The sequence below is a fragment of the Pituophis catenifer genome, unplaced genomic scaffold (assembly GCF_029215685.1).
Source record: "Pituophis catenifer annectens isolate HBS135680 unplaced genomic scaffold, rPitCat1.0.hap2 SCAF_7, whole genome shotgun sequence".
NCBI lineage: Eukaryota > Metazoa > Chordata > Lepidosauria > Squamata > Colubridae > Pituophis > Pituophis catenifer.
In genome coordinates, this window is record NW_027256887.1 from 17,988,785 (window position 1) to 18,014,153 (window position 25,369).

The following is a 25,369-nucleotide window of genomic DNA, read 5'->3' on the forward strand; positions in this document are numbered from 1 at the left end:
GTTTATTATTATTATTTTTTACAGAATTATGACGATGGTTTCTGTTTATATTTCCTTTCTTAATAGGCGGTTATCCTTAGTTAGTGCCTTAGTTATCCCAGAAACTGGGATGGATGTTGGTAATAGTAATAAAATCCAAATGAATGGTTGAGCAAACACCACTTCTTGCAACGGAACTGATTTATATACACAGGGGGGGTGATCTCTTCATAATTCCTCGCTTTTTTTTTTAAAAAAAAAAAGAAAAATTCTAAAGGATGACGTCACAATCCTGAAGAATGGAACCCAACGTACGTACGTACGTCTACGGTTCGGTTTCCTTAGCTCAGAGGTCTTCAAGCTTGGGCCTCTTTAAAACTTGTGGACTTCAACTCCCAGAATTCTCCAGCCAGCATAACTGGCTGTATAGTATACACAATATAGCATAGCATAGCATAGCTGGCTGGAGAATTCTGGGAGTTGAAGTCCACAAGTCTTAAAAGCGGCCAAGCTTGAAGACCTCTGCGTAGGTCTTCGCTTTCCTTTTTTTTTTTTCCCCCTACGTGGGTTTCTCATTGGCTCAGAGCGTGGCGAGCCGCGATTGGGCCACGTGCCCTGCTTTCCCAGCGCGAGGGTCTCCGCTGTGGGCCCAACGATTGGCTGGAAGTGAACGTTGGGCGGGTCTATATATATATATAAAAAAAAAAAAAAACCAGGGTTCTGAATGAGGGCCGGTGGCAGAGCCGGCCTTCGAAGCTGGCGGGGTTGCTTGAAGCCATGAAAGCCGGTCGGGCTGCGTGGAGGAGATGGCTGGAAGCTTTTGCTTTCCTCAACCTCCTGGCCTTCCTCCTCCTCTCCTTCCCGCCCGCGTCGCCGGCTCTGGCCTCCCCTGAGGAGAAGCTCCGGCAAGCCTGCAACACCTGTCGAGGGATCGTCGACCGGTTCACTCAGGTGGGAGAGGCAGGGAAGCTGAGGCAGCTGAAGGAGGGCGGAGGGTGACCTTAACCGCCAGCCCACAGCTGGCTTCCACTTAACGGTCCAACATAGTAGGAGAAAGTTGGCTTTCCCCGCCCCCTCATTAAAACTAATTTTTTTTAAAAAAAAAAATGGTAACGCCAACAAATTACTTGGTATTCCTTGTCCACAAATACTTGTGTACTGGCTTATTTTTAATAGCATTATTAGTTAGGGTTGTGTCCGTTAACGGAGGTTTCAGAAATTAATTCCAGGAGGTGAACTTTCGTCCTTGTTTTCCCTGCAGTAACAACAACCCTGTGAGGTGGGCTGGGCTGAGAGAGAGAAGGGGGGGAAACTGGCCCCAAATGACCCAGCTGGCTTTCATGCCTAAAAAGCACAACTAGACAGGTAGTCCTCGACTTATAACCAGTGGTGAAATCCAAATTTATTTTACTACCGGTTCTATGGGCGTGGCTTGGTGGGCGTGGCAGGGGAAGGATACTGCAAAATCCCCATTCCCACCCCACTCCAGGGGAAGGATACTGCAAAATCCCCATTCCCACCCCACTCCAGGGGAAGGATACTGCAAAATCCCCATTCCCTCCCCACTCCAGGGGAAGGATACTGCAAAATCCCCATTCCCACCCCACTCCAGGGGAAGGATACTGCAAAATCCCCATTCCCTCCCCACTCCAGGGGAAGGATATTGCAAAATCTCCATTCCCACCCCACTCCTGGGGAAGGATACTGCAAAATCCCCATTCCCTCCCCACTCCTGGGGAAGGATACTGCAAAATCCCCATTCCCACCCCACTCCAGGGGAAGGATACTGCAAAATCCCCATTCCCATCCTACTCTGGGGCCAGCCAGAGGTGGTATTTGCTGGTTCTCCAAATTACTCAAAATTTCCGCTGCTGGATTTCACCCCTGCTTATAACCATTCATTTAGTGACCATTGGAAGTTTAAAAAAATGAAAAGTGACATAACAATTTTTCACACTTACAACCGGTTGCAGCAACCCCATGGTCATTTGATCAAAAATCAGAGCAGGTAGCTAGCATGTATTTATGACATGACACTTTTCTACGGTCATGTGATTACCATTCCTCTGCCGGCTTCCAATAAGCCAAGTCAATGTAGGAAATTATAGATTTGTTTAACAATGGCATGATTCACTTAACAACTGTGGCAAAAAAACTAAAACGATTCAATTGCCTTGCTTCGCAGTGGAAATTTTGGACTCGATTATGGTCATAAGTCAAGAACTACCTGTACTAACACCTCTTATCAATCCACCATACTGGCTCTCATGTACTAGAAATGTTTCTTTTTAAAAAAATCCTTAAATTTTAAACCGTGACAGAAAGTATTTGTTAAAACACTTGCTAATTCAGTTTTATGATGTTACAGATAGGGATATGTATTTTAGTTAGGCTGTTACATAGCATGTGAAAGTAACGTGGGAAAATCAGATTCCAACCTTTTTAAAACTCAAACATGTAAGTTATGACCTGAGAACATATTTGTTGAGAACTGTACAAAATTAGAAATCTTCCATATTGGGATTAATTATTGGAAAGATTAGTACTGTTAGGTGCACTGACACTAGTGAATTTTTGAATGGTTGTTCCTGGTTTCAGAACATGTTGATAAAAGAGTGCGTTCAAAAATGCTGCTTAATATTTGCAAAGGTAGAAAAAGCAATAATATATCAATTAATAGAGCTTACCCTTTGTATGGACTTGAAGTTTCAAAAGCTTTCAAAAAAGTAAGTTAATTCATCTGCAGAATAATACATTTCTGTATTGTATGTACACTTTCTGTAAATATTTCTTACTGGACCTTGGTAGAGTAAACTGTAGAAATAAAGTAACCTGTTGCTTTCAGATTTCTCTATAAACTATTCTTCAGAAACAAGGAAACCAAAAAAATAACATTTGTTTTTACAAATATATAATTGATTATAATGTATAATGTACTGAGGCTAGGGTATACCTTTTCTGAAAAAGTTTCTGCTTTTTGGTGGTAAAAACAATATTTTGAAAAATGTCATTTTATCAAACTTGTGTTCTGAAGGGTCTAACAGACACAGCAAAGAAGAACTTTGGAGGTGGCAATACAGCGTGGGAAGAAAAAACATTATCAAAATATGAATCAAGGTATAGCAGATATTATTTTTCTTCTCAGTGTGCTAATATGCTTTGCAGTGAGCAAGAGCAAGATGCCTGGGACTGAATACGGTGTATAAAGCAGAAATGCGGTTAATTTAGAGTTAAATACCTGACTCTGTTTAAAGACAATAGGATAACCTAATTCCGTGATGGCGAACCTATGGCATGCACGCCACAGTTGGCACCCGGAACCCTCTCTGTGGGCACATGAGACGTCGCCTAGCTTAGCTCCACTGCGCATGCGTAATCGCTTCCCGCCGGCCAGCTGATTTTCGGGTCTACCCTGCAAGCGGCATGCATGGGGAGACCTATCTTTCTCTTCACTTTCTGCTGCCTGTGCCTTCCCAGATCTCTGGAGATTCCCCTCCCAGCGATGTTTTGGGAGGCGAGGCTTTTTTCCCTCTCCCAGCCGATTTGGAAACTTCGCCCCCCCCCCAGCTGTTTTGGGAGGCAAAGGCTTTCACCCCCAGTGCTGTTTGGGGATGTGAGGCCAAAAGGGGGAGGGTTGCATGTGCGGGGGGAGCAGGAGTCGTGCGCGCATGCAGCGGTCATATGTGCATGCAGGGGGGTCGCACGCATGTGCAGAGAGGCGGGGCATGTGGGAGGAGTATTGCATTATGGGTGCGCGCACGCTTTTGGCACCCAAGGGAAAAAAGGTTAGCCATCACTGGCCTAATTGATAGGTGATTGCATTGACAGTGCATAGAATCCTGTCCACTTCCTTAAGGCCAACAGGATCAAACTGTTTCCAAATTACTGGGCAAGATGTTTCCCTAAGCATGTGACAAGGACCTGCTCCGCACATGGATTCTAACTGGGAATGAATCCAAGTGATTTTAGCCGACAGGTGTTCAATTTTTTTTCTTCATGACCCTGGACATGATCATCTGAGCCCCCCCTGGCCTCAGAGGGACGAGGTGATCCAAAACAGGGCTAATGGTGAAATTCTATAGAAGCAATAGGGGAGGAGAAATAGTGTTATTTTGCCACTTGTATTGCCATGAGATAGACCTTAATAGCGGCTTTAAGTTGTATCCAATCAGAGTCATCCTTTGTTTTTCTCCAGCGGTGCTCTAAACCAAGAGTCCATGGACTGGGTCTCATTGGGAACTGGTCTATGCAAGTAGTAGGTGAGCACCATTTGCACATGCACAGAATTAGGTTGCACACACAAAACCATCCCTGCCACCTGCCACCGCTTGTCCATGGAGTCGGAAAATGGGGACCATTGCTCTAGATGTCTCTTAAACTGTTTCAGAACCCTCAGTTCCTCCATGAACCATGGGGAATTATGGATGTAAAGGGTTGAGAGGGGTCTTATAGATGCAATTCTGTCCAGAAACTCTTGGTTTCAGTGCATTACTAAGGCTTCCATGGGGCCTTGTAGCAAATCCTTTGGATATCCCCCAGTTCCTTCAGGAATCCATTTGTTTCCATCAGTTTTCTTTGCCAGTTCATTTTTAATAGTAATTTTATTAAAGATTACAATTATAACAGCAAAGATTAATACAAACTAAAGAAAAAAAATAGAAGATGCAGAAAAGAAAGAAAAAATATATTAAAAGAAATACATAAATATGTGATTTCATCACAAGTATAAATATTTCTTCTCCTATCCCAACTTTTATTTATACATCTAAACAAACCTATATATCCATTTCAGTCCTGATATAGGTAAAACTCCACTAATGTTAAAGCATACCAAATTTAATAGATCAAATAAGCTAACTTCCATTTACTTTTAACAATCCTGATCTTTAGTACCATCAAATAATGTCGTAGAAATCTTTTCATTTGTTCTTTGTCCCTTCTCACAAAATTCTTTAAATCTTTTTATAAGCCTCTTTTGTAACTCCAATATTTAAAAAATTACCAGGTCACTTTCTTGATTTGCTATTTCTACATGTCTATTAATTATTAAGACATCCATTAGTTTCTTTTGCCTGTCCAGTTTAACATCTTTTTCCATGTCATCCTTGTATTCAATCATTTTAAAATCTAATTTCAAATTAGCCTTGATCTTGACTGTGATTGAAACGGGTGAGAAAAGAAAAGAAGGAAGATTGCTTTTTTGGAATTCTTATTTTTTCCAGCCCTTATAGTTCTCAAATCCCAATCCTAAATCTTCTTTAAGAACTATCTATATTATGTTATAATGAGCATATATATCAGTGATTCTCAATCAGAACAGTGATAGTGTTGCAGGAAAAATGGATAGCGCATTGGACTTCTAATTCAAAGGTTCCGGGTTTGAGTCCCGGCGGAGTCGCCAGCTGTTGCAGGAAAATGACGGACTAGGACAAGCTCTTCAGTGCAGGAAAGAGTTTTTATTTGCGCAAGGTTCAAACAGTCCGAAGACCACGAAAAAGTCTGAACGCCGATGGCTTCTTCTGGCCATGTATTTATACAGTTTAAAGACAAAAGTATTACAGAGAGTGATGCATTTCACACGTAGAAGCTACCCTTTAATCTATCTCTAGGAAAGACATAACAGCCCTGTTCCCACAGGCTCAGGCTTTCAGCTCCGGAGCTCAAGACATAACAAAAGGAGATAAGAGGCTAGAAGACGCCTCACAAGCAGTAAAGAGGACAGTAAGGGAAACAATATTTTCTCTCTGAAATCTACATGACATTTGGGGTGCAATAAACATTAAACACCAGATGTATCTGTTTAGGGTCAGTTTGCCCTTTTACAATTCTGTACCTACGTCAAATACCGTTTGTCAATTCAGCACCTTGGCACGGAAGAGGCGCTTCTGTCTTAACCAAAGATTTGGATTTCTAATATTTGAGTTTTATCCCAATATCGAATCTTAGCCTGGCTCAATAGTATGTGTTAACTGTGCCCTTGGAAAGGATATGATAGCCTGTAAGCAGTTCCAACCATTACAAAACATAGGTTTCCTCTATGGTCATGTGATTTGGATCTGTGTGCTTGTGTGTTTGCACTTAGGACTGGCGCTCCACGATCATGTGATTGCTATTTGCAATGTTCTCTGCTGGCTTCCCCAGAAAATCAATGGGGAAACCAGTAGGGTTGCAACTTGCTGCTGCCTGCTGAAACGGTTCTCTCTTGTCTCTGGGTACTGCCTAAAAGAGCTCTTTAACCTTTGTCACAGCCAATGGCACAGTACAGTGGAAAGTATACAAGACATCCATTGGAGTGTCCCCTTAAGATCTGTATTTCCAATGTAATTTAATTTTAATTTTATTAGTCTGCTGATAAGGAAAAGCAGATAAACGTGGCTTGTTGCATTATGGTGATGTTTCATTGTAGGTTAGCTGTGTAGCTGAAAACCTTCCATGCAGGGAGTTTCCTTCAGCGGAGAACTCTTCAAAGTTTTGCAGTCTTGGGATGCTGAATATTTTATTATTATAAGCTACTTCATCTTAAAATAGTAGATTGATTGATTATTTATTTGTTTGTTTATATTTCATTTTTCTAGACAGCCTATATTCCTCAACATTGTAGTTGTAGATTATATAATATAGAAGTTAATAACACTTGATTTTTTTTAGATATGTGTTATGGACACTTCAGCACTGTGTCAGAATTCAATAAATCAACTCATTTCTTGTTTTTTTATGTAGTGAAATTCGTCTTGTAGAAATTATAGAAAATCTGTGTGACAGTAGTAACTTTGAATGCAACAATATGGTAGAGGAGCATGAAGAACATATAGAAATTTGGTGGTTCAAACGGTAAGTAAAACTGCAATAATACTTTTTAAATATTGGCTGTAAGAAGTGCATGGTAAAGGTAGGGATTTTTTAAAACGTAGGTAATCTAAAGTAATATTAAATGCATTAAAAGCCCATTTTAAGATGTAGTTTGATAACATATTTCCCCTTTTGTTGTTAAATTGATAAGGCATGCTTATTTACTATATACTTTAGTTAAACCTACATGAGTAGGATAAATTTGTTTTTGCTGCAGCATTTGTGTTGTGCCAATGGTTTTAAAATATCTAAAACTATTTTCAAAGACCTTGTGCAGAATAAAAGTAGATTGCATTTAGTGCAGCTGTTTCCCCCCTTCTCCTCACACCTTGTTAAACAGTGGTAGATTACTCAGTGCCCTACAGAACCTTTGGACAGCTATGTCCATAATTCTTCAGCAATGACCATGCCAAAGCATCTGGAGGGTATCCGGTTGGCTATATCCACTTAGGGTACAAACATCAAAACAAGGCAGGTGCTTTATGAATGGCATAGACTAGTGAAAGTCTGTGCCATTCAAGTCCTAGACACATTCATTGAAGTGTCCCCTTGAGACATATATTTCCAATGTAATTTATCAATCTGCTGATAAGGAAAAGCAAATGATGATGGCTTATTGCATTAAATTGATATATCCATTGACAGGAGACTACCCTGAGTTTTTGCATCATCAGTGGATGGATATAATCATTCTTAAAGTTTTGTCAACAAACTTCAATATCCTGCAGAAGCCTGGCATATTCTTTATTGATGGCATTTAGTATTGAGATTTCCATCACTGTTGCTATACATGGCTGCTAGATGCTACAGTAATGCACGTGATAAGCATTCTAGACATTATTTCCTAGGATTCCATGATAAGGTTCTTGTCAATTCCAGATCGCATCTGCTACATTTGCAACTAAAGAAGAGAATTTATCTAACTACCAGCCCTGACAGCACTACCTGGGATCAGAAGGGCAAGTTGTTCTTCCTTGTATATCATCACTTAGCTGCAAATCCTACAAACCAGTTTTTGGTCCTGAGATACAGCTACATTTTGCTCAAAAAATTTTATTGAATACATATGTTCAGGGTTTTGGTGTATGTTTGTGCGGAACATGCATTCATACTAATTCATTCTTTTATACATTTGTAATGATATCTTGCCCTTGATTAGTGATCCCTGGTTAAGTTAAGTTAAAGCCTCTTCCTTGTCCTCTTCTGATAATTGAGCTTAATGGCATTTCCATAGACTTCACTGACAAAGGTCTACCCATGTAGCTATTATTTTGTTTTGTAAAATTCTGCTGTTAAAGATTATTATGCCCAATACGTGTGTATGTGGGTATCTCTGAGTGTGTGTGTTATGCATCGAGGTTGTCAGTTGTCTCCAGCTGTTGCTGCAGAACTACTGAAAACTTTAATAATATCTTAAATATGAGAGGGGCTGAAAAGATATTATGACTTTCTCCTCAAATGAAGCAGTTACTAATTACCAGATTGTAGCTTCAATTTAAAGTCCCTTTATTCTTTAAAAAAAATATCCTTTTTGTTTTTGCTGTAAATATTGAAAATATTCTATTCTCTCCCACTTTCTTGCTATTCTTAGGTCAAACTTCCATAATTTGGTTTCTGTTCTCAGTTTAAATAGATAGTCACCTAAAATCACCCCAAACAGCAAAAAAGAGATATATAAATTTAATAAATAAATAAAGGAAATTATTGTTGATACTAAAATTCAAGGTAGATCTTCTCACTGCTAAATCCAGCTTTCTGCTCTTCCCTTGTCCTTTTTAATTTGCTGCCATTTTTCACACAGGTTATTATTGTAATTATTAATGCCTTGTGTTTCTAAGAGTATGTCCTAAGTTAGTTTTCTCTTGGGTATCTTGTTCAATATTTCATTTGTTGAACCCCTGATCTGATGCACTTCCTGACCTCTCAGGATTTTATTCTAAGATTTTTGAAGTACGATAGATAGTATAGTTAACATCGTACTTATAGAGTTAGAGTTATGCCTAACTTTGATGCTTAGAGTTAGGGCTTAGACCAAATACTGCAACAGGTAGGTTGCAAATGGATATAAACAGAGATCAGTCAGCAATTGACAATACAATACAAAATTCAAGCTCACTATCCACTGTTTGTTTTTTTAAAGTATGGCTGGAAATAATGATGGGTCTAGCTTAACATCCAGGTGGATCATTATAGCATCTGATGCTCTGGTAGGAAATTGTTGTGCAACTTCTCAAAAACAATTTCGCAGACCTGGCCAGTGCAGGTATGGTAGTTGTGGTACAACATACTATTTGCACCAAGGGAAGTTAGCTGGTCTTTTTGTTCCCCTTAAAAAGTAGGTTGTATTGTTAAAAAGGCAGTTAAAAAGATCTAGCATAATAATTTAAGACATTAGATTCTCAAACTGTTAAGAGTTGTTTTACAAATATCCCATTGTTCTCAAATGAACTTTAAATGAATGTTATAATGAGGTAGGAAACATTCATACTGCAATACCCTGGTTCACTTGTACAATTGCCAGTTGCTCACTTCTTTGTTCTGGATCAGGAGACCAAGCTGTGTATAGGATACTACAGGTTGAAATGGCCGAGCAAAAGTGGCTAACAATTCATAATATATACACATCTTGCATAGTGTTTACATTATTGGCTTTTGGAATTCAGTGGCAATTTGTAGTTGATCTCTTGATCTCTTTTTTGCAGAAATTTATGTTGGTATGTAACTTGCACAGGTTAGCATGAAATTCATGAACAGATGTTATATTTATGAATTATTTTATTCTTACAGGAAGAAGAATCACCCTGATTTGTTTAAGTGGCTTTGTATTGAAACAATTGAAGTTTGCTGCCCTGTTGGAACACATGGACCAGACTGTGTTGGTAATTAAAGTTGAATCGATAAATACTGGAAGTTTTAATATGATATGATATGATATGATATGATATGATATGATATGATATGATATGATAGTTTTAATATAGATAATTTTTTTTTTAATTTGATTTATATGCCGCCCTTCTCTGGAGACTCAGGGCGGCTTACAATGCGTTAAGCAATAGCCTTCATTCTTTTGTATATTTTATACAAAGTCAGCTTATTGCCCCCACAAACTGGGTCCTCATTTCACCTACCTTAGAAAGGATGGAAGGCTGAGTCAACCTTGAGCCTTGGAGAGATTCGAACCAGCAGAAATTGCAGGCAGCTGTGTTAATAACAGGGTGCACTAAACCCCTGTACTATCAAGGCTCTTTAATTAAGCTTTATTTGTGCCCTCAGTGTTGTGAATTCTGCTGAAAATCAGTTTTTTTGTCTAGAGAGATGATAGACAATGAAAGTAATGGAATGGAATCAGTTAAATGAACTACTTTAAGTTTTGGAAGGATTATGAAGAATGCAATAAGCAACTAGATTTCTAATAATAGCTTTATTTAAGAGCAAATGCTTGTTGGATATATCACCAGATATTTGTCTTCTACATTAAGATGAGGGAGCTGTTTTTAAAATATTTTGTTATTTTTCCTGTGCTTGTGGTGCAAAAAAAGAAGGCAATATATCAGTGATACATTATTCATACATAAGCGTTATAAGTTAAGGGGTAGGGATGGGGTAAGTGAGTAAAAATTGGAGTTATCCAATGGGAATAACCCCGCATATTATATTTATTTCTCAATCCCACATATTATATTTATTTATTTTATCAAATTGATATGGCCACCATCTCACACAAGGTGACTCTGGGCAGCATACAATAAAGCCAACTATTAAAGCCAAATATAAAAACCAAGTAAACAGTTAACATAAGTAAAACCAAAATTGCAAGAGGGTTAATTAGAATGTCATATATGGTACAACCAATGTGTGGTTTCTCTATTGTCTGCAGGCCTGATTAAAACAATATTTTTGAGGGCTCTGCAAAAGTCCACAACGGTTGGGGTAACTTCACCTCAGATTTAATAATGTTCCAGAGGGCAGGTGCCATAGCAGAAAAGGCTCGTCTCCTGGGTCCCGTCAGATGGAGCTCCTTAGCAGACAGGACTTGCAACCTGCTTCTACTACTTACCTGCTAGGATGAGTAGAAGAAATTGGTGAGAGGCAGTCCCTTAGATAACCTAGATAATAAGTTGCAGAGCTTTCAGGTGGTTATTAAACAAGTTTGAATATTTCTGACACTTTTAGTTGAAACAAAGATAAAATGTCTTGATAGGTTTCATCATGAAACGTACAAATAACAATACTAAGCTTGAGCTACAGCAAGAGAAACAGTAACAAAACATTTCGTTTTACCTGTGATGTAACATGTTCTTATTTGAAGCTTGTCGTGGGGGATCAGAAAAGCCTTGCCATGGAAATGGCAATTGTGATGGAGATGGCACTAGAGGGGGTGATGGATCATGCAAGTGCAAAAAGGAGTATCAAGGAGAATTCTGTTTGGATTGTTCTGATGGATTCTACAACTCTTACAGAAATGATACGCATTCTGTTTGCACAGGTATGTTTACATGCTTATATTATTCAGGGTGATTGATTCATTAATTAGCATCTTAGATTTCATACATACATATCTTTTTTGTAGTAAATACTTGGTGGGTATTAATATGCATGTAATTAATATACAAAAAGATGAAGTGAGTACGTAAAATTCAACAGTTCAATTTAAATCAATTTTTTTAATTCCTTATGTTTAGGAAACAATTTGTATTATTGAGCACAACAAATGCAGTATAGTACTGTACAGCCTAATAATCATTTCAGTTAGCATAGTAGGTAAATGGTTACAATGTTATGGTGATTGAGCCATGTATTAATGGGCAAAGGGGCAATACATCAATTTAATGTAATTAATTGTGCCATTGAAGATTTATTATATATATAAAATGTTTTTAATTATAAAATATAACCTTTGATTTTAAAAATGCCCTCATACACCTGGTTGCCAGGTTTTACCTATGTAAACTTAGTTGTTCTTCAGCCCTAGGTTCTGTGAAATCTCATTCACAAGTTCTTGGGCCCTTTTTCTGCTGCCAAACTGCAACTCTGTGTTGCTTCCTGGGAGACCCATTCTGCTGCCAAACTGCAACTCTGTGTTGCTTCCTGGGAGACCCAGATAGCTATTTCTACCTCTTAAGGCGTCATCAGTGGGCCACACCCACTTCCCAATTATCCTCCCTGTAAAAGGCATAATGTATCTTTTTTCTTTTTTCATAGGCTTTTATGTGCATATTCTTTCTAGCCAGGTTTTACCTATGTAAACTTAGTTGTTCTTCAGCCCTAGGTTCTGTGAAATCTCATTCACAAGTTCTTGGGCCCTTTTTCTGCTGCCAAACTGCAACTCTGTGTTGCTTCCTGGGAGACCCATTCTGCTGCCAAACTGCAACTCTGTGTTGCTTCCTGGGAGACCCAGATAGCTATTTCTACCTCTTAAGGCGTCATCAGTGGGCCACACCCACTTCCCAATTATCCTCCCTGTAAAAGGCATAATGTATCTTTTTTCTTTTTTCATAGGCTTTTATGTGCATATTCTTTCTAGCCAGGTTTTACCTATGTAAACTTAGTTGTTCTTCAGCCCTAGGTTCTGTGAAATCTCATTCACAAGTTCTTGGGCCCTTTTTCTGCTGCCAAACTGCAACTCTGTGTTGCTTCCTGGGAGACCCATTCTGCTGCCAAACTGCAACTCTGTGTTGCTTCCTGGGAGACCCAGATAGCTATTTCTACCTCTTAAGGCGTCATCAGTGGGCCACACCCACTTCCCAATTATCCTCCCTGTAAAAGGCATAATGTATCTTTTTTCTTTTTTCATAGGCTTTTATGTGCATATTCTTTCTAGCCAGGTTTTACCTATGTAAACTTAGTTGTTCTTCAGCCCTAGGTTCTGTGAAATCTCATTCACAAGTTCTTGGGCCCTTTTTCTGCTGCCAAACTGCAACTCTGTGTTGCTTCCTGGGAGACCCATTCTGCTGCCAAACTGCAACTCTGTGTTGCTTCCTGGGAGACCCAGATAGCTATTTCTACCTCTTAAGGCGTCATCAGTGGGCCACACCCACTTCCCAATTATCCTCCCTGTAAAAGGCATAATGTATCTTTTTTCTTTTTTCATAGGCTTTTATGTGCATATTCTTTCTAGCCAGGTTTTACCTATGTAAACTTAGTTGTTCTTCAGCCCTAGGTTCTGTGAAATGTCATTCAAGATTAGAAAGAATATGCACATAAAAGCTAGAAAGAATATGCACATAAAAGCCTATGAAAAAAGAAAAAAGATACATTATGCCTTTTACAGGGAGGATAATTGGGAAGTGGGTGTGGCCCACTGATGACGCCTTAAGAGGTAGAAATAGCTATCTGGGTCTCCCAGGAAGCAACACAGAGTTGCAGTTTGGCAGCAGAATGGGTCTCCCAGGAAGCAACACAGAGTTGCAGTTTGGCAGCAGAAAAAGGGCCCAAGAACTTGTGAATGAGATTTCACAGAACCTAGGGCTGAAGAACAACTAAGTTTACATAGGTAAAACCTGGCTAGAAAGAATATGCACATAAAAGCCTATGAAAAAAGAAAAAAGATACATTATGCCTTTTACAGGGAGGATAATTGGGAAGTGGGTGTGGCCCACTGATGACGCCTTAAGAGGTAGAAATAGCTATCTGGGTCTCCCAGGAAGCAACACAGAGTTGCAGTTTGGCAGCAGAATGGGTCTCCCAGGAAGCAACACAGAGTTGCAGTTTGGCAGCAGAAAAAGGGCCCAAGAACTTGTGAATGAGATTTCACAGAACCTAGGGCTGAAGAACAACTAAGTTTACATAGGTAAAACCTGGCTAGAAAGAATATGCACATAAAAGCCTATGAAAAAAGAAAAAAGATACATTATGCCTTTTACAGGGAGGATAATTGGGAAGTGGGTGTGGCCCACTGATGACGCCTTAAGAGGTAGAAATAGCTATCTGGGTCTCCCAGGAAGCAACACAGAGTTGCAGTTTGGCAGCAGAATGGGTCTCCCAGGAAGCAACACAGAGTTGCAGTTTGGCAGCAGAAAAAGGGCCCAAGAACTTGTGAATGAGATTTCACAGAACCTAGGGCTGAAGAACAACTAAGTTTACATAGGTAAAACCTGGCTAGAAAGAATATGCACATAAAAGCCTATGAAAAAAGAAAAAAGATACATTATGCCTTTTACAGGGAGGATAATTGGGAAGTGGGTGTGGCCCACTGATGACGCCTTAAGAGGTAGAAATAGCTATCTGGGTCTCCCAGGAAGCAACACAGAGTTGCAGTTTGGCAGCAGAATGGGTCTCCCAGGAAGCAACACAGAGTTGCAGTTTGGCAGCAGAAAAAGGGCCCAAGAACTTGTGAATGAGATTTCACAGAACCTAGGGCTGAAGAACAACTAAGTTTACATAGGTAAAACCTGGCTAGAAAGAATATGCACATAAAAGCCTATGAAAAAAGAAAAAAGATACATTATGCCTTTTACAGGGAGGATAATTGGGAAGTGGGTGTGGCCCACTGATGACGCCTTAAGAGGTAGAAATAGCTATCTGGGTCTCCCAGGAAGCAACACAGAGTTGCAGTTTGGCAGCAGAATGGGTCTCCCAGGAAGCAACACAGAGTTGCAGTTTGGCAGCAGAAAAAGGGCCCAAGAACTTGTGAATGAGATTTCACAGAACCTAGGGCTGAAGAACAACTAAGTTTACATAGGTAAAACCTGGCTAGAAAGAATATGCACATAAAAGCCTATGAAAAAAGAAAAAAGATACATTATGCCTTTTACAGGGAGGATAATTGGGAAGTGGGTGTGGCCCACTGATGACGCCTTAAGAGGTAGAAATAGCTATCTGGGTCTCCCAGGAAGCAACACAGAGTTGCAGTTTGGCAGCAGAATGGGTCTCCCAGGAAGCAACACAGAGTTGCAGTTTGGCAGCAGAAAAAGGGCCCAAGAACTTGTGAATGAGATTTCACAGAACCTAGGGCTGAAGAACAACTAAGTTTACATAGGTAAAACCTGGCTAGAAAGAATATGCACATAAAAGCCTATGAAAAAAGAAAAAAGATACATTATGCCTTTTACAGGGAGGATAATTGGGAAGTGGGTGTGGCCCACTGATGACGCCTTAAGAGGTAGAAATAGCTATCTGGGTCTCCCAGGAAGCAACACAGAGTTGCAGTTTGGCAGCAGAATGGGTCTCCCAGGAAGCAACACAGAGTTGCAGTTTGGCAGCAGAAAAAGGGCCCAAGAACTTGTGAATGAGATTTCACAGAACCTAGGGCTGAAGAACAACTAAGTTTACATAGGTAAAACCTGGCTAGAAAGAATATGCACATAAAAGCCTATGAAAAAAGAAAAAAGATACATTATGCCTTTTACAGGGAGGATAATTGGGAAGTGGGTGTGGCCCACTGATGACGCCTTAAGAGGTAGAAATAGCTATCTGGGTCTCCCAGGAAGCAACACAGAGTTGCAGTTTGGCAGCAGAATGGGTCTCCCAGGAAGCAACACAGAGTTGCAGTTTGGCAGCAGAAAAAGGGCCCAAGAACTTGTGAATGAGATTTCACAGAACCTAGGGCTGAAGAACAACTAAGTTTACATAGGTAAAACCTGGCTAGAAAGAATATGCACATAAAAGCCTATGAAAAAAGAAAAAAGATACATTATGCCTTTTACAGGGAGGATAATTGGGAAGTGGGTGTGGCCCACTGATGACGCCTTAAGAGGTAGAAATAGCTATCTGGGTCTCCCAGGAAGCAACACAGAGTTGCAGTTTGGCAGCAGAATGGGTCTCCCAGGAAGCAACACAGAGTTGCAGTTTGGCAGCAGAAAAAGGGCCCAAGAACTTGTGAATGAGATTTCACAGAACCTAGGGCTGAAGAACAACTAAGTTTACATAGGTAAAACCTGGCTAGAAAGAATATGCACATAAAAGCCTATGAAAAAAGAAAAAAGATATATATATATATATATATATATATATATATATATATATATATATATATATATATATATATATATATATATATGTAGGTCTTTGGTTATTCGGGTCTTCTCCCACGTAAAATTGGAAGTGTCTTGGCGACGTTTCGACGAAGTCTCATTCATCATCTTCAGGCTGGTGTTCTCGGCTTCGTGCTTCCAGGAGCAATGTGAGATCGCAGCTGTCTCTTCCTTTTAACTGCTAGTGGGGGTGTGAGCTGATTGGGTGGGAACTTGGCTGTGTTCTGATTGGGTGGAGGTGTGTTCTGATTGGTTAGGGGCTTGGCTGTGCTCTGATTGGATGGGGGGGTTGGTTGTGCTCTGATTGGCTGGGGGTGTGTTCTGTTTGGGTGGGGGCTTGGTTGTGCTCAGCTTAGTCTGAGTTGCAGGGGGATTTGAGCTAGTGAGCTGCGTTGTTGTTTGGCTTCGTGTTTTTGGCCGTGCGAGCTCTTTATGGTGGGTGTCAGTCTGCTTCATGTATGGATTGGAGGGGTTTAAAGTGGCTAATGATGCAGCTGCGGTCTGGCTTCTGGTCCTTGGTCATGGCTCATTATCAGTGTGGGTTTGAGTCTGCTTTCTGCATGGATGTGTGGTGGTGACATCCTGTGTGGCTCTCGTGAGTGTGGGTCTGGTGTCATTCGTCGTGTTAGGGACTCGTTTGTCAATAAGGGCTTCCATTTTATGTGACCTTGCATTCCTACGCAACTGCCGAGATCAAAATTTAATCCCCACAGGCTTCCAACTGAAATTCCACTCCAACTCTGCAGCCACCAAACGCATTCTGAAAAGAACAGAACTAGCCCTAATCAGAAATGAACTCCACAGAAAAAGATTCCTCCTAGACCGAATCAACAAGGATCTCCTCACACTTCACCTCAAACTCAGCAACAAGATCCACCCCGCACTTTGGGACAAATCCAAACAACTTGCCGTCTGGAGAGCCGAAACACAGACCACCCTCAAGACAGACACACACACCAACAAACTCCGAAGACTACAAGAACGCCAGAAACAATCCCCTCCACCCTCACAGCCACACATGAAACAAACAGTGCATAACATCTCAGATAGGATCCTCACCAAAGCCGAAACCAATGTCCTTTCCAAAGGATTCAACTTTGCAGTCGCTCCCAAAAGCATCCCCACTGAAACCATTATATGCGGAGTTGAAACCAGCCTGACCAAAATCAACCCCGACGACGCAAACAGAATCAGACTCGAAATCACCAACATCCTCTGCACCAGCAAGCCACCCAAAAGTAACTTACCCAAAGAGGAACAGACAGCACTACTTAACCTGAAAGAAGACACCAGCATAATAATCCTACCAGCAGACAAGGGCAATGCCACGGTGGTTATGAACACATCTGACTACCAAACCAAATTAACCAACCTACTCCAAGACTCCATATACAAACCCCTAAACACAGACCCCACCACCTACCTGGAAAAAACCACCAGATCCAAAATAAAAGCCTCCCCCATCAGCGAAGAGATTCAGCAAAGAATCATACCCAGAGAGAAATCATCCAGATGCCCTAAGCTTTATGGTCTCCCCAAGATACACAAAGAAGGAACCCCACTTAGACCCATAGTCAGCTCCATTGGCTCACCTCTACAAAACCTAGCCAAATTTCTCGCCAAACAACTACAGCCCTATGCAGAATCCATCGCCTCATATGTAAAAAACTCATTCCAGTTCATAGACATCATAAAGCAACAAAACTTACAGCCCAGTGACCTACTCGTGAGCTTCGATGTCATATCCCTCTTCACCCAAGTTCCAATCAAAGAAGCCTTGACAGTTATCCAAAACAAATATAACCCCCCCCCCCAAGCACATCTTAGATCTGACCAACCACTGCCTATCCAACACATACTTCATCTATAATGGACAGAAATACAAACAAACAGAAGGAGCACCCATGGGATCACCCCTCTCACCTGTCATTGCCAAACTCTATATGGAATACTTTGAAACCCAAGCTCTAGAAAAATCTGATCACAAACCCAAACTCTGGCTCAGATATGTGGACGACACCTTCATAATCTGGCCACATGGGAAAGAAAAACTGGACAACTTCCTCACACACCTCAACAGCCTACACCCCAAAATACAGTTCACCATGGAAACAGAAGTGAACAACCAACTTCCCTTCCTGGATGTCTTAGTCTACAGAAAATCCAATGGCTCCCTAGGACACACTATCTACCAGAAGAAAACACACACAAACCGCTATCTGCACGCACTCTCACACCACCACCCTGCCCAGATCAACTCTGTAGCCAAGACACTCATTTCCAGAACAAAACGCTTAGCTGACGAACAACACCTAAAAACCGAACTACACACTCTCACTAACGTACTAACATCCAATGGATTCCAAAGAAATAAGATCACCAACCTAATCCAAAAAGAAACCCCCACTAAAATCCAAGACAGAGAGCAAGAAAATGGCAAGGCCCTCCTCCCATACATAAAAGGAACCACAGACAGAATAAGCAAAATCCTCCACAAACATAACATCAAGACAGCATTCTGCACAAACCGAAAAATATCCACCATCCTAAGGAACCCCAAAGACAAAATTGAGTTAGAAAATCAAGGAGTATATGAAATCCCATGCACCGCCTGCCCCACCACATACATCGGACAAACCAACAGACGAATAAGTGCACGCATAGAAGAACACAAGAACTCAGTCAGAAAAGAGGAACCAACTTCTTCCCTGGTCCAACACCTTAAAGCCACAGGACATGATATTGACTTTAAAAAGACCAGAACTATCGCCAAAACTGAACACTTTAACAACAGAATAATCAGAGAAGCCATCGAGATAGAAAAACGCCCACACAGCATGAACAAACGAGACGATACCACCCGCCTACCAGCCATTTGGAAACCCGCCCTGATTGACAAACGAGTCCCTAACACGACGAATGACACCAGACCCACACTCACGAGAGCCACACAGGATGTCACCACCACACATCCATGCAGAAAGCAGACTCAAACCCACACTGATAATGAGCCATGACCAAGGACCAGAAGCCAGACCGCAGCTGCATCATTAGCCACTTTAAACCCCTCCAATCCATACATGAAGCAGACTGACACCCACATGAAGAGCTCGCACGGCCAAAAACACGAAGCCAAACAACAACAACGCAGCTCACCAGCTCAAATCCCCCTGCAACTCAGACTAAGCTGAGCACAACCAAGCCCCCACCCAAACAGAACACACCCCCAGCCAATCAAAGCACAACCAACCCCCCCATCCAATCAGAGCACAGCCAAGCCCCTAACCAATCAGAACACACCTCCACCCAATCAGAACACAGCCAAGTTCCCACCCAATCAGCTCACACCCCCACTAGCAGTTAAAAGGAAGAGACAGCTGCGATCTCACATTGCTCCTGGAAGCACGAAGCCGAGAACACCAGCCTGAAGATGACGAATGAGACTTCGTCGAAACGTCGCCAAGACACTTCCAATTTTACGTGGGAGAAGACCCGAATAACCAAAGACCTACATACAAACACCCGCGAAAATCTGAGAAAACATATATATATATATATATATATATATATATATGTTTTTCTTCTAGCCAGGTTTTCCCTACGTAGCCAAGGTTTTTTTGTAGCAACCTTGGCTACGTAGGGAAAACCTGGCTAGAAGAAAAACACACATAAACCCTACGAAGAAGTAAGAAAAATATATATATATATATATATATGTATGTATGTATGTATGTATGTATGTATGTATGTATATATGTATATATATATATATATATATATATATATATCTGCCAGTGTTGATGGGGATGTGGTTTTCTCCTTGGTAAGTTAAGGTAAACTCAGAGACCACCAAGAATCTCCATATTTTCTGCTCTATAGTTTGTCTGGTGTTAATCCATGCTTATCTTGGTATTGGCTACTGGAGGTGATGTGTTCTGGTCCCCAAAATAAAAGTAGGTAATGAGGCAGAGAATGATAAGATCAATGATTCTGGATATTTCAATCTTAGTGTATTTGGCTAGATCAGAATTTTTGTGTGTTCTGGTCGTAGCTTGTTTCAGTTACTCCTTGAGGTTATCTATGGTGTGCTGGTATTTATTTAGATTGAAATGAGCATTCATGATCATTAGCCAACTTTTATTAAGATCGAAATACTGAGTTAACGTAAAGAAGAACTGTCCTGCCTGCATGTTTTTTTTTTTTTGTTTTTTTTGGGGGGGGGCAAATGTTCTAATTTTGTTGGGTTTGTACCTATCAATTTGAATATATGTCACAAATACTTGTGAACAGCAAGGACCTGCACTGTCTTGAAGAATATTGACCAACGAATAATTTAGTGTCAAATTGACATGGTAATAGTTCATAGATAGCCTACTTGTTTATAAGTCCCAGGTAACATACATCATGAATAATTGGGACCACACATTTCTCTTTTTTGTGCTGAAGGCCTGAACTTTTAGCAATAAAAAGAATAAGGATAACATGGTCATCCTTTTTTGAAACAGTTGTGCACACACACACATAGCGTAGCACAACAGACAGATATGTCTGAAAAGATAGATACATACATACATGGATGTGTTTTATTCTTTCTTTCCTGTTTTGGTCCTGTTTAATAAACCCCAAAACTGGAAGGCAAGACAGTGGCAGAAGAGAAAAGTCACAATGGCTAAGCTTCCATGTGCTTCTACCAAGTGTTCTGGAGGTGTGACTGGAATGTCTGTCCTGATTTGATATGAATAAGGAATCCTGACTGAAATACAGTGGGAGGAAAGAAAGCAAATTATACCATACATAAAGCAGAGAAATGTTTCAAAACAGTGAGCAGGAAATAAAAAGCAAAGTAGTCCTTTTTTCCCCTGTATATTTTTTGAGCTTTAAACATAGCTATAAAATTCCTATTCCAGAAATGACTCAGAAATGAAAAAAAAAATGTGAAAAAGAAGCAATTTTTGTACAGTTGCTTTCTTTTTTGTTTCAGTTGCAAACTTTTTAAAGTTCTGTATGTCCATAACAATCTTGCAAATGTTACTTCTCTTAATAGCTTGTCATTATTCATGTAAAACATGTACTGGGGCAACCAACAAGGACTGTAAAGATTGTAAAGAAGGTTGGCTTAGACATGAAGAAGCCTGTGTAGGTAAGAATGACTATGTGATACTTCTTTAAAAAAAATCTGCCAAATAATTTACTAATAATTTATTCTAAAGGATAAATAATTATCTTCTCTTTCTCATATGCACTATAGATGTTTATGCTGCCAATCATTTCAATCAAATATAGCAAAATTGTAGCTCTCTAGCTTGTTCATATCAAGTTCCAACTCTGTGCTTACTTTGTAAGATAATGTTAACTATTTAGTTTTAAAATAAAGGCAAAGATGGGAGAATTAAATGATCTGTAGTTGTATTCATTAAATAATACTGAGAAACGGATACATTCACATATTGTAACCATAATTTGTTAAGCAGCCAGAACTAGTTTTGCGTATAAGAGAAGTCTTCACAGTTTATCTGTGTACTTCTCATTTATTTTGCCTCTTCTTTCACTATTCCTGTTTGTGGATCATTTTGTTCTTAGAAAAGAAACAAGGCGGACAAGTGTGAAAATCATAAAGACCATTTAACTTTTGATTAAATGTAACTAATACAGTGCAATCTATATTTTAATACTATCTTGCATATCCAATTTCTTTTAAAGTTTTGAACATTTCCATTATTCTGCCTATAACCTTTAATGTGGGTTCATTTTTTCAGATGTGGATGAATGTGCAGTAGAAGAATCTCCTTGCAATTCTGATCAATATTGTTTGAACACAGATGGTTCTTTCGCCTGCAAAGGTCTTTTTTTTAACTATTTCTAAATAAAGCACAATATGTATAGACTGCTTAATTTGTTATTTCTTGACTAACAAAAGGGCCAATTGATTGTTAGAAGTGAAAATTTAAAAATAATTAGTGGACCTTCACTTTAATTTCAAATGTAAAGTTTGATATGGCACTGCATTTGACATTTAAGGCTTGACACTGCGTTGTGTGTGCACTTTCAGATTTCCCTAATACGCTTCAATGGGGGAAACATGACTGAGGACCCAACTTAATGCAAATATTTTTATACAAATACCTTAGTCATGATTGTAACTATTGCCTCATTAATTGTGTGTCCATTAATTTTGCATTTTCTCTAGCTAATCATGCCTGTCCTGTTAAATGTAATGACATGTTACTATATATAAACAGGCAGCAAACCCCACACTCACTCCAATTATGTTACCTAGTTGTGTAATGAAATGTCTCCGAGCAAATAATTACACTCAAAGAGACCAAGACTCCATCGTAATGGAATTTCTATTTTACATTTTAGCATGTGATCTCAGCTGCTTGGGATGTACAGGAGAAGGGCCTAATAAATGTAAAAGCTGTGTAACTGGCTACGAAATGAAAGAAGAAACATGCACAGGTTAGATTATTATAACATCGTGGATATACAACATTTTTGAAACTGTTAATTTTATTTAATAATTCACCTGCATATTGTTAAATTTCATTTTACCATACATTTTTGTAGATATAGATGAGTGCTTACACACTGAAGAAGTATGCACAGGCGAAAATACAAATTGTATTAATACTCCAGGAGGTTACAAATGTATCTGCTCAGAGGGCTTTGAAGACAAAGAAGGCATCTGTGTTCCATCCATAAAAGCAGGCGAGTGACTGTCTTTCCAGTGGGATTTAGTGGGGAGAGTGGTGTGGTAATAATTACTGATCCAAAGAAAATTTCAGTGTTCTTACATTTCCCTTTAAATATATATTTTTACATTTTAAGCTGATCACTATATTTTCTGATTGATTCCTGGTATCTTTTCTGGTATTGAACAAAATCATAAAGATCAAATCCTGCCATGAAACTCATAGTAATTTTGTACCAATAATTATGTCAACCTAAGTTAACCGTTTCCAGCCTGTTCTCCAACTAGAGTGGGAATTCTGAGGTTGGTTATCCAACATGGAAGGCATCACATTAAGAAGACAGGTTGGTGAATGCTAAAATAAGGTTGAGAACAAAAGGAAGAGTCGGGCTGAGAAGATTGTGTTATGCAATGTAACAGACGAGTATCTACCAAAAAGTAGGCTAGAGATTCAGCTCCCCAAATTTATTTAAGCCACGATTGAGTCTCAACTGTGGTACGGTCAAGTTCAGCTTAAGAAGTGTATTAGAAGTCAAGCAAAGAATCCACAGTAAGGATTTCAGAAACTTAGACTGTACCACCTGTAAGTATAGACATCCTTGCAGATCCAACATTGTGAATTATATAGCAGAATATTTAATGATGACAGTGTACATTCCTGTCTGCATTATTCTCTTAGTACTGATGTATTGGGTTTACATTCATATGGTTTTAAAAAGAGAATATATACCGTGTTTCCCTGAAAATACAACCTACCCAAAAAACAAGCCTTAGCCCGATTTTCACGTCTGTGCCTAATATAAGACCTACCTCCAAAATAAACTCTAATAAATCCCCACCCACCATCTGGTTGTATGAGGTGGAATGAGGCGCAGGTGTAAAAATCAAGCTAGAACGGGAGTGGTGGGGTGGAGCATCCTGCACCCACTTATCTTAGGATTGCCGCAGCCAGGCCTATGCCTCGACACCTGTCGCACCATTGCCCAACTTCTTCTGCAGCCGCTTTCGGCTGCTTGCGGGTGGATGCCATGTGGTGCATCGCACTGGTGCCGCCGCTCATGGCTAGACGGCACATGGTGCATCACGCCGGTGCCACTGCTCGCAGTAGAATGCAGCAGGGCTGCACCAATGCCGCCTCTCACATGCACAACAGCACAATGTGCCATGCAGCCTCCTACGAGCCTCGCAGCATCTGGCCACGAGCAGCCACAGAAGTCGGGCAGTGGCATGACAGGTGTCAGGGCATGTCAGGCATGGCTGCGGTGATCCTAAGGCAAGGAGGTAAGACATCCCTTGAAAATAAGAACTGGTGCTTTTTGGGGGGCCGAAAAGAAAATAAGACCAGGCCTTATTATTTTTGGAGAAACACAGTAGATGTACTGGCTGCTTTAAAAAAATATGGCAAGACCTCCACCTTATGCACAATATTCCATGTGCTTTTAAGGGCTTTCCATTTCTCCTGCCAGCACAAGAGTAGACAAGGTCTCTCTGGAATGGTATCTTGCCAACGTAAAGAAAAATAAACCACTGCTCTCCCTGGGCGCATCTATACACTTTCCACACAAGCATTGGCACTTCTGAATACTAGGCAATAGCAGTAGTGTAACTGCATAGGAATTACTTTTAATTAAGATTTATTCATTTTGACAGAAGAGAAAACATCAGCAAATACAAGTTCATCTGATATCCATGAAGACTTATGATCCACATTCCAAGATGAGACATCGATATCTAACCCTTAAATTATTGAGCTGAAAACCACTATCCAAGGCGATATGTAAATGGTGTTATATAAGTGCAGGTTGCCAGTATGATTCCCTTTGGAAATAAATGAAAAATTGTGCTTAAAATTGCATTTCTGTACAAAATAAGAACGACTACTTTTTATCCAGGCGTTATACTATCCTAGTACTTCTATCCTAGTAGAAGTGATTAGTGACATTTGCTTAAATTGAATGGATTGTGCCCATTTCAGCACTATTCGTCATTTGTGGAGCAATAGAAAAGGAAAATACTTGGCAAATGAAAGACTTAGATTTGGACTTTTTTTAATTCTTTTTCAATGTTGGTAAAAGAAGACTGGCATTTGGAAAAAATGAGTAAAATCTTGATGGTCAACTTTGTCATTAAAGATTTATTGTGGCTGCTTTGTATTTTCTGTAAGCCTTATGTGATGGTATTCATTTTTAGTTCTCAAAATCATTTTTATGTGTCTAAAGTATATTACTCATCATTGGTAGCTCATAATACCAATGATACCTCATTAATTTAAGACTTCAGCTTTATATTGTAAAAATGGTAGTTCTAAATTTCTATTGGAATAAGCCCCTGTCCATCAAAATAGAAGAAATTATCTTTAGGAACAAATGAGTACTTAACTGTTCTTTAGGTCCATTAAATTAGAAAACAGAATGTGATATATCTTAATTTTCAATTGCTTTTACACTTTAAAAGAAAATATGTAGATGAATTGAATACAGATGAATACAGGTAAGTCAAAATCAGACTACATCATCAAAAATTTACAATCCCACGAAAAGATTTTAGATGTGTTTAAATAAGGTATATTTAAATTCATAGTGTAGTCCAATACAAGAACATTCTGATCATCACCTTTAAGAAATTAAATAAGCTGGTTTTGAGATCAAACAGTTCAGCCAGCTATATGGAATCATTAAAATGCTCCTAGAAGCCAGTTGTCAGCTCACGTAGCACCTGAATCGTTTGCCTGCTGCTGGTGCAACATTTTTATACCTGGAGTTCATATCTGGACTTTGTGACCTGCCTTGGGAATGCATGATGAGTAGCCAGATCTACACTTTGGGCCTTTTGGAGCTGTATTGTGGGAAGGGAATTGTAGGCTGAAATGAATACT

General features: G+C 39.8%; 1 protein-coding gene across 1 annotated transcript; it reads left to right on the top strand.

Annotated features, from left to right (window-relative positions):
- Positions 1–688: 688 nt before the first annotated feature.
- Positions 689–24,657, top strand: CRELD2 (cysteine rich with EGF like domains 2). Its single transcript, XM_070946669.1, has 10 exons — positions 689–930; positions 3,014–3,096; positions 6,700–6,810; positions 9,616–9,707; positions 11,141–11,317; positions 20,848–20,943; positions 21,560–21,643; positions 22,167–22,262; positions 22,371–22,511; positions 24,145–24,657. The coding sequence occupies exons 1-10, from the start codon at positions 757–759 to the stop codon at positions 24,195–24,197; spliced, it is 1,107 nt and encodes a 368-aa protein (XP_070802770.1). The 5' UTR covers positions 689–756; the 3' UTR covers positions 24,198–24,657.
- Positions 24,658–25,369: the final 712 nt, after the last annotated feature.

Bases quoted from the DNA above. Each gene is read 5' to 3' on its own strand.
- CRELD2 (XM_070946669.1), top strand. From the start codon at position 757: ATGAAAGCCGGTCGGGCTGCGTGGAGGAGATGGCTGGAAGCTTTTGCT. The intron at 3,097-6,699 runs GTATAGCAGATA...TTTTTTATGTAG, and splicing joins TTATCAAAATATGAATCAAG to TGAAATTCGTCTTGTAGAAA. The intron at 21,644-22,166 runs GTCTTTTTTTTA...TTTACATTTTAG, and splicing joins TGGTTCTTTCGCCTGCAAAG to CATGTGATCTCAGCTGCTTG.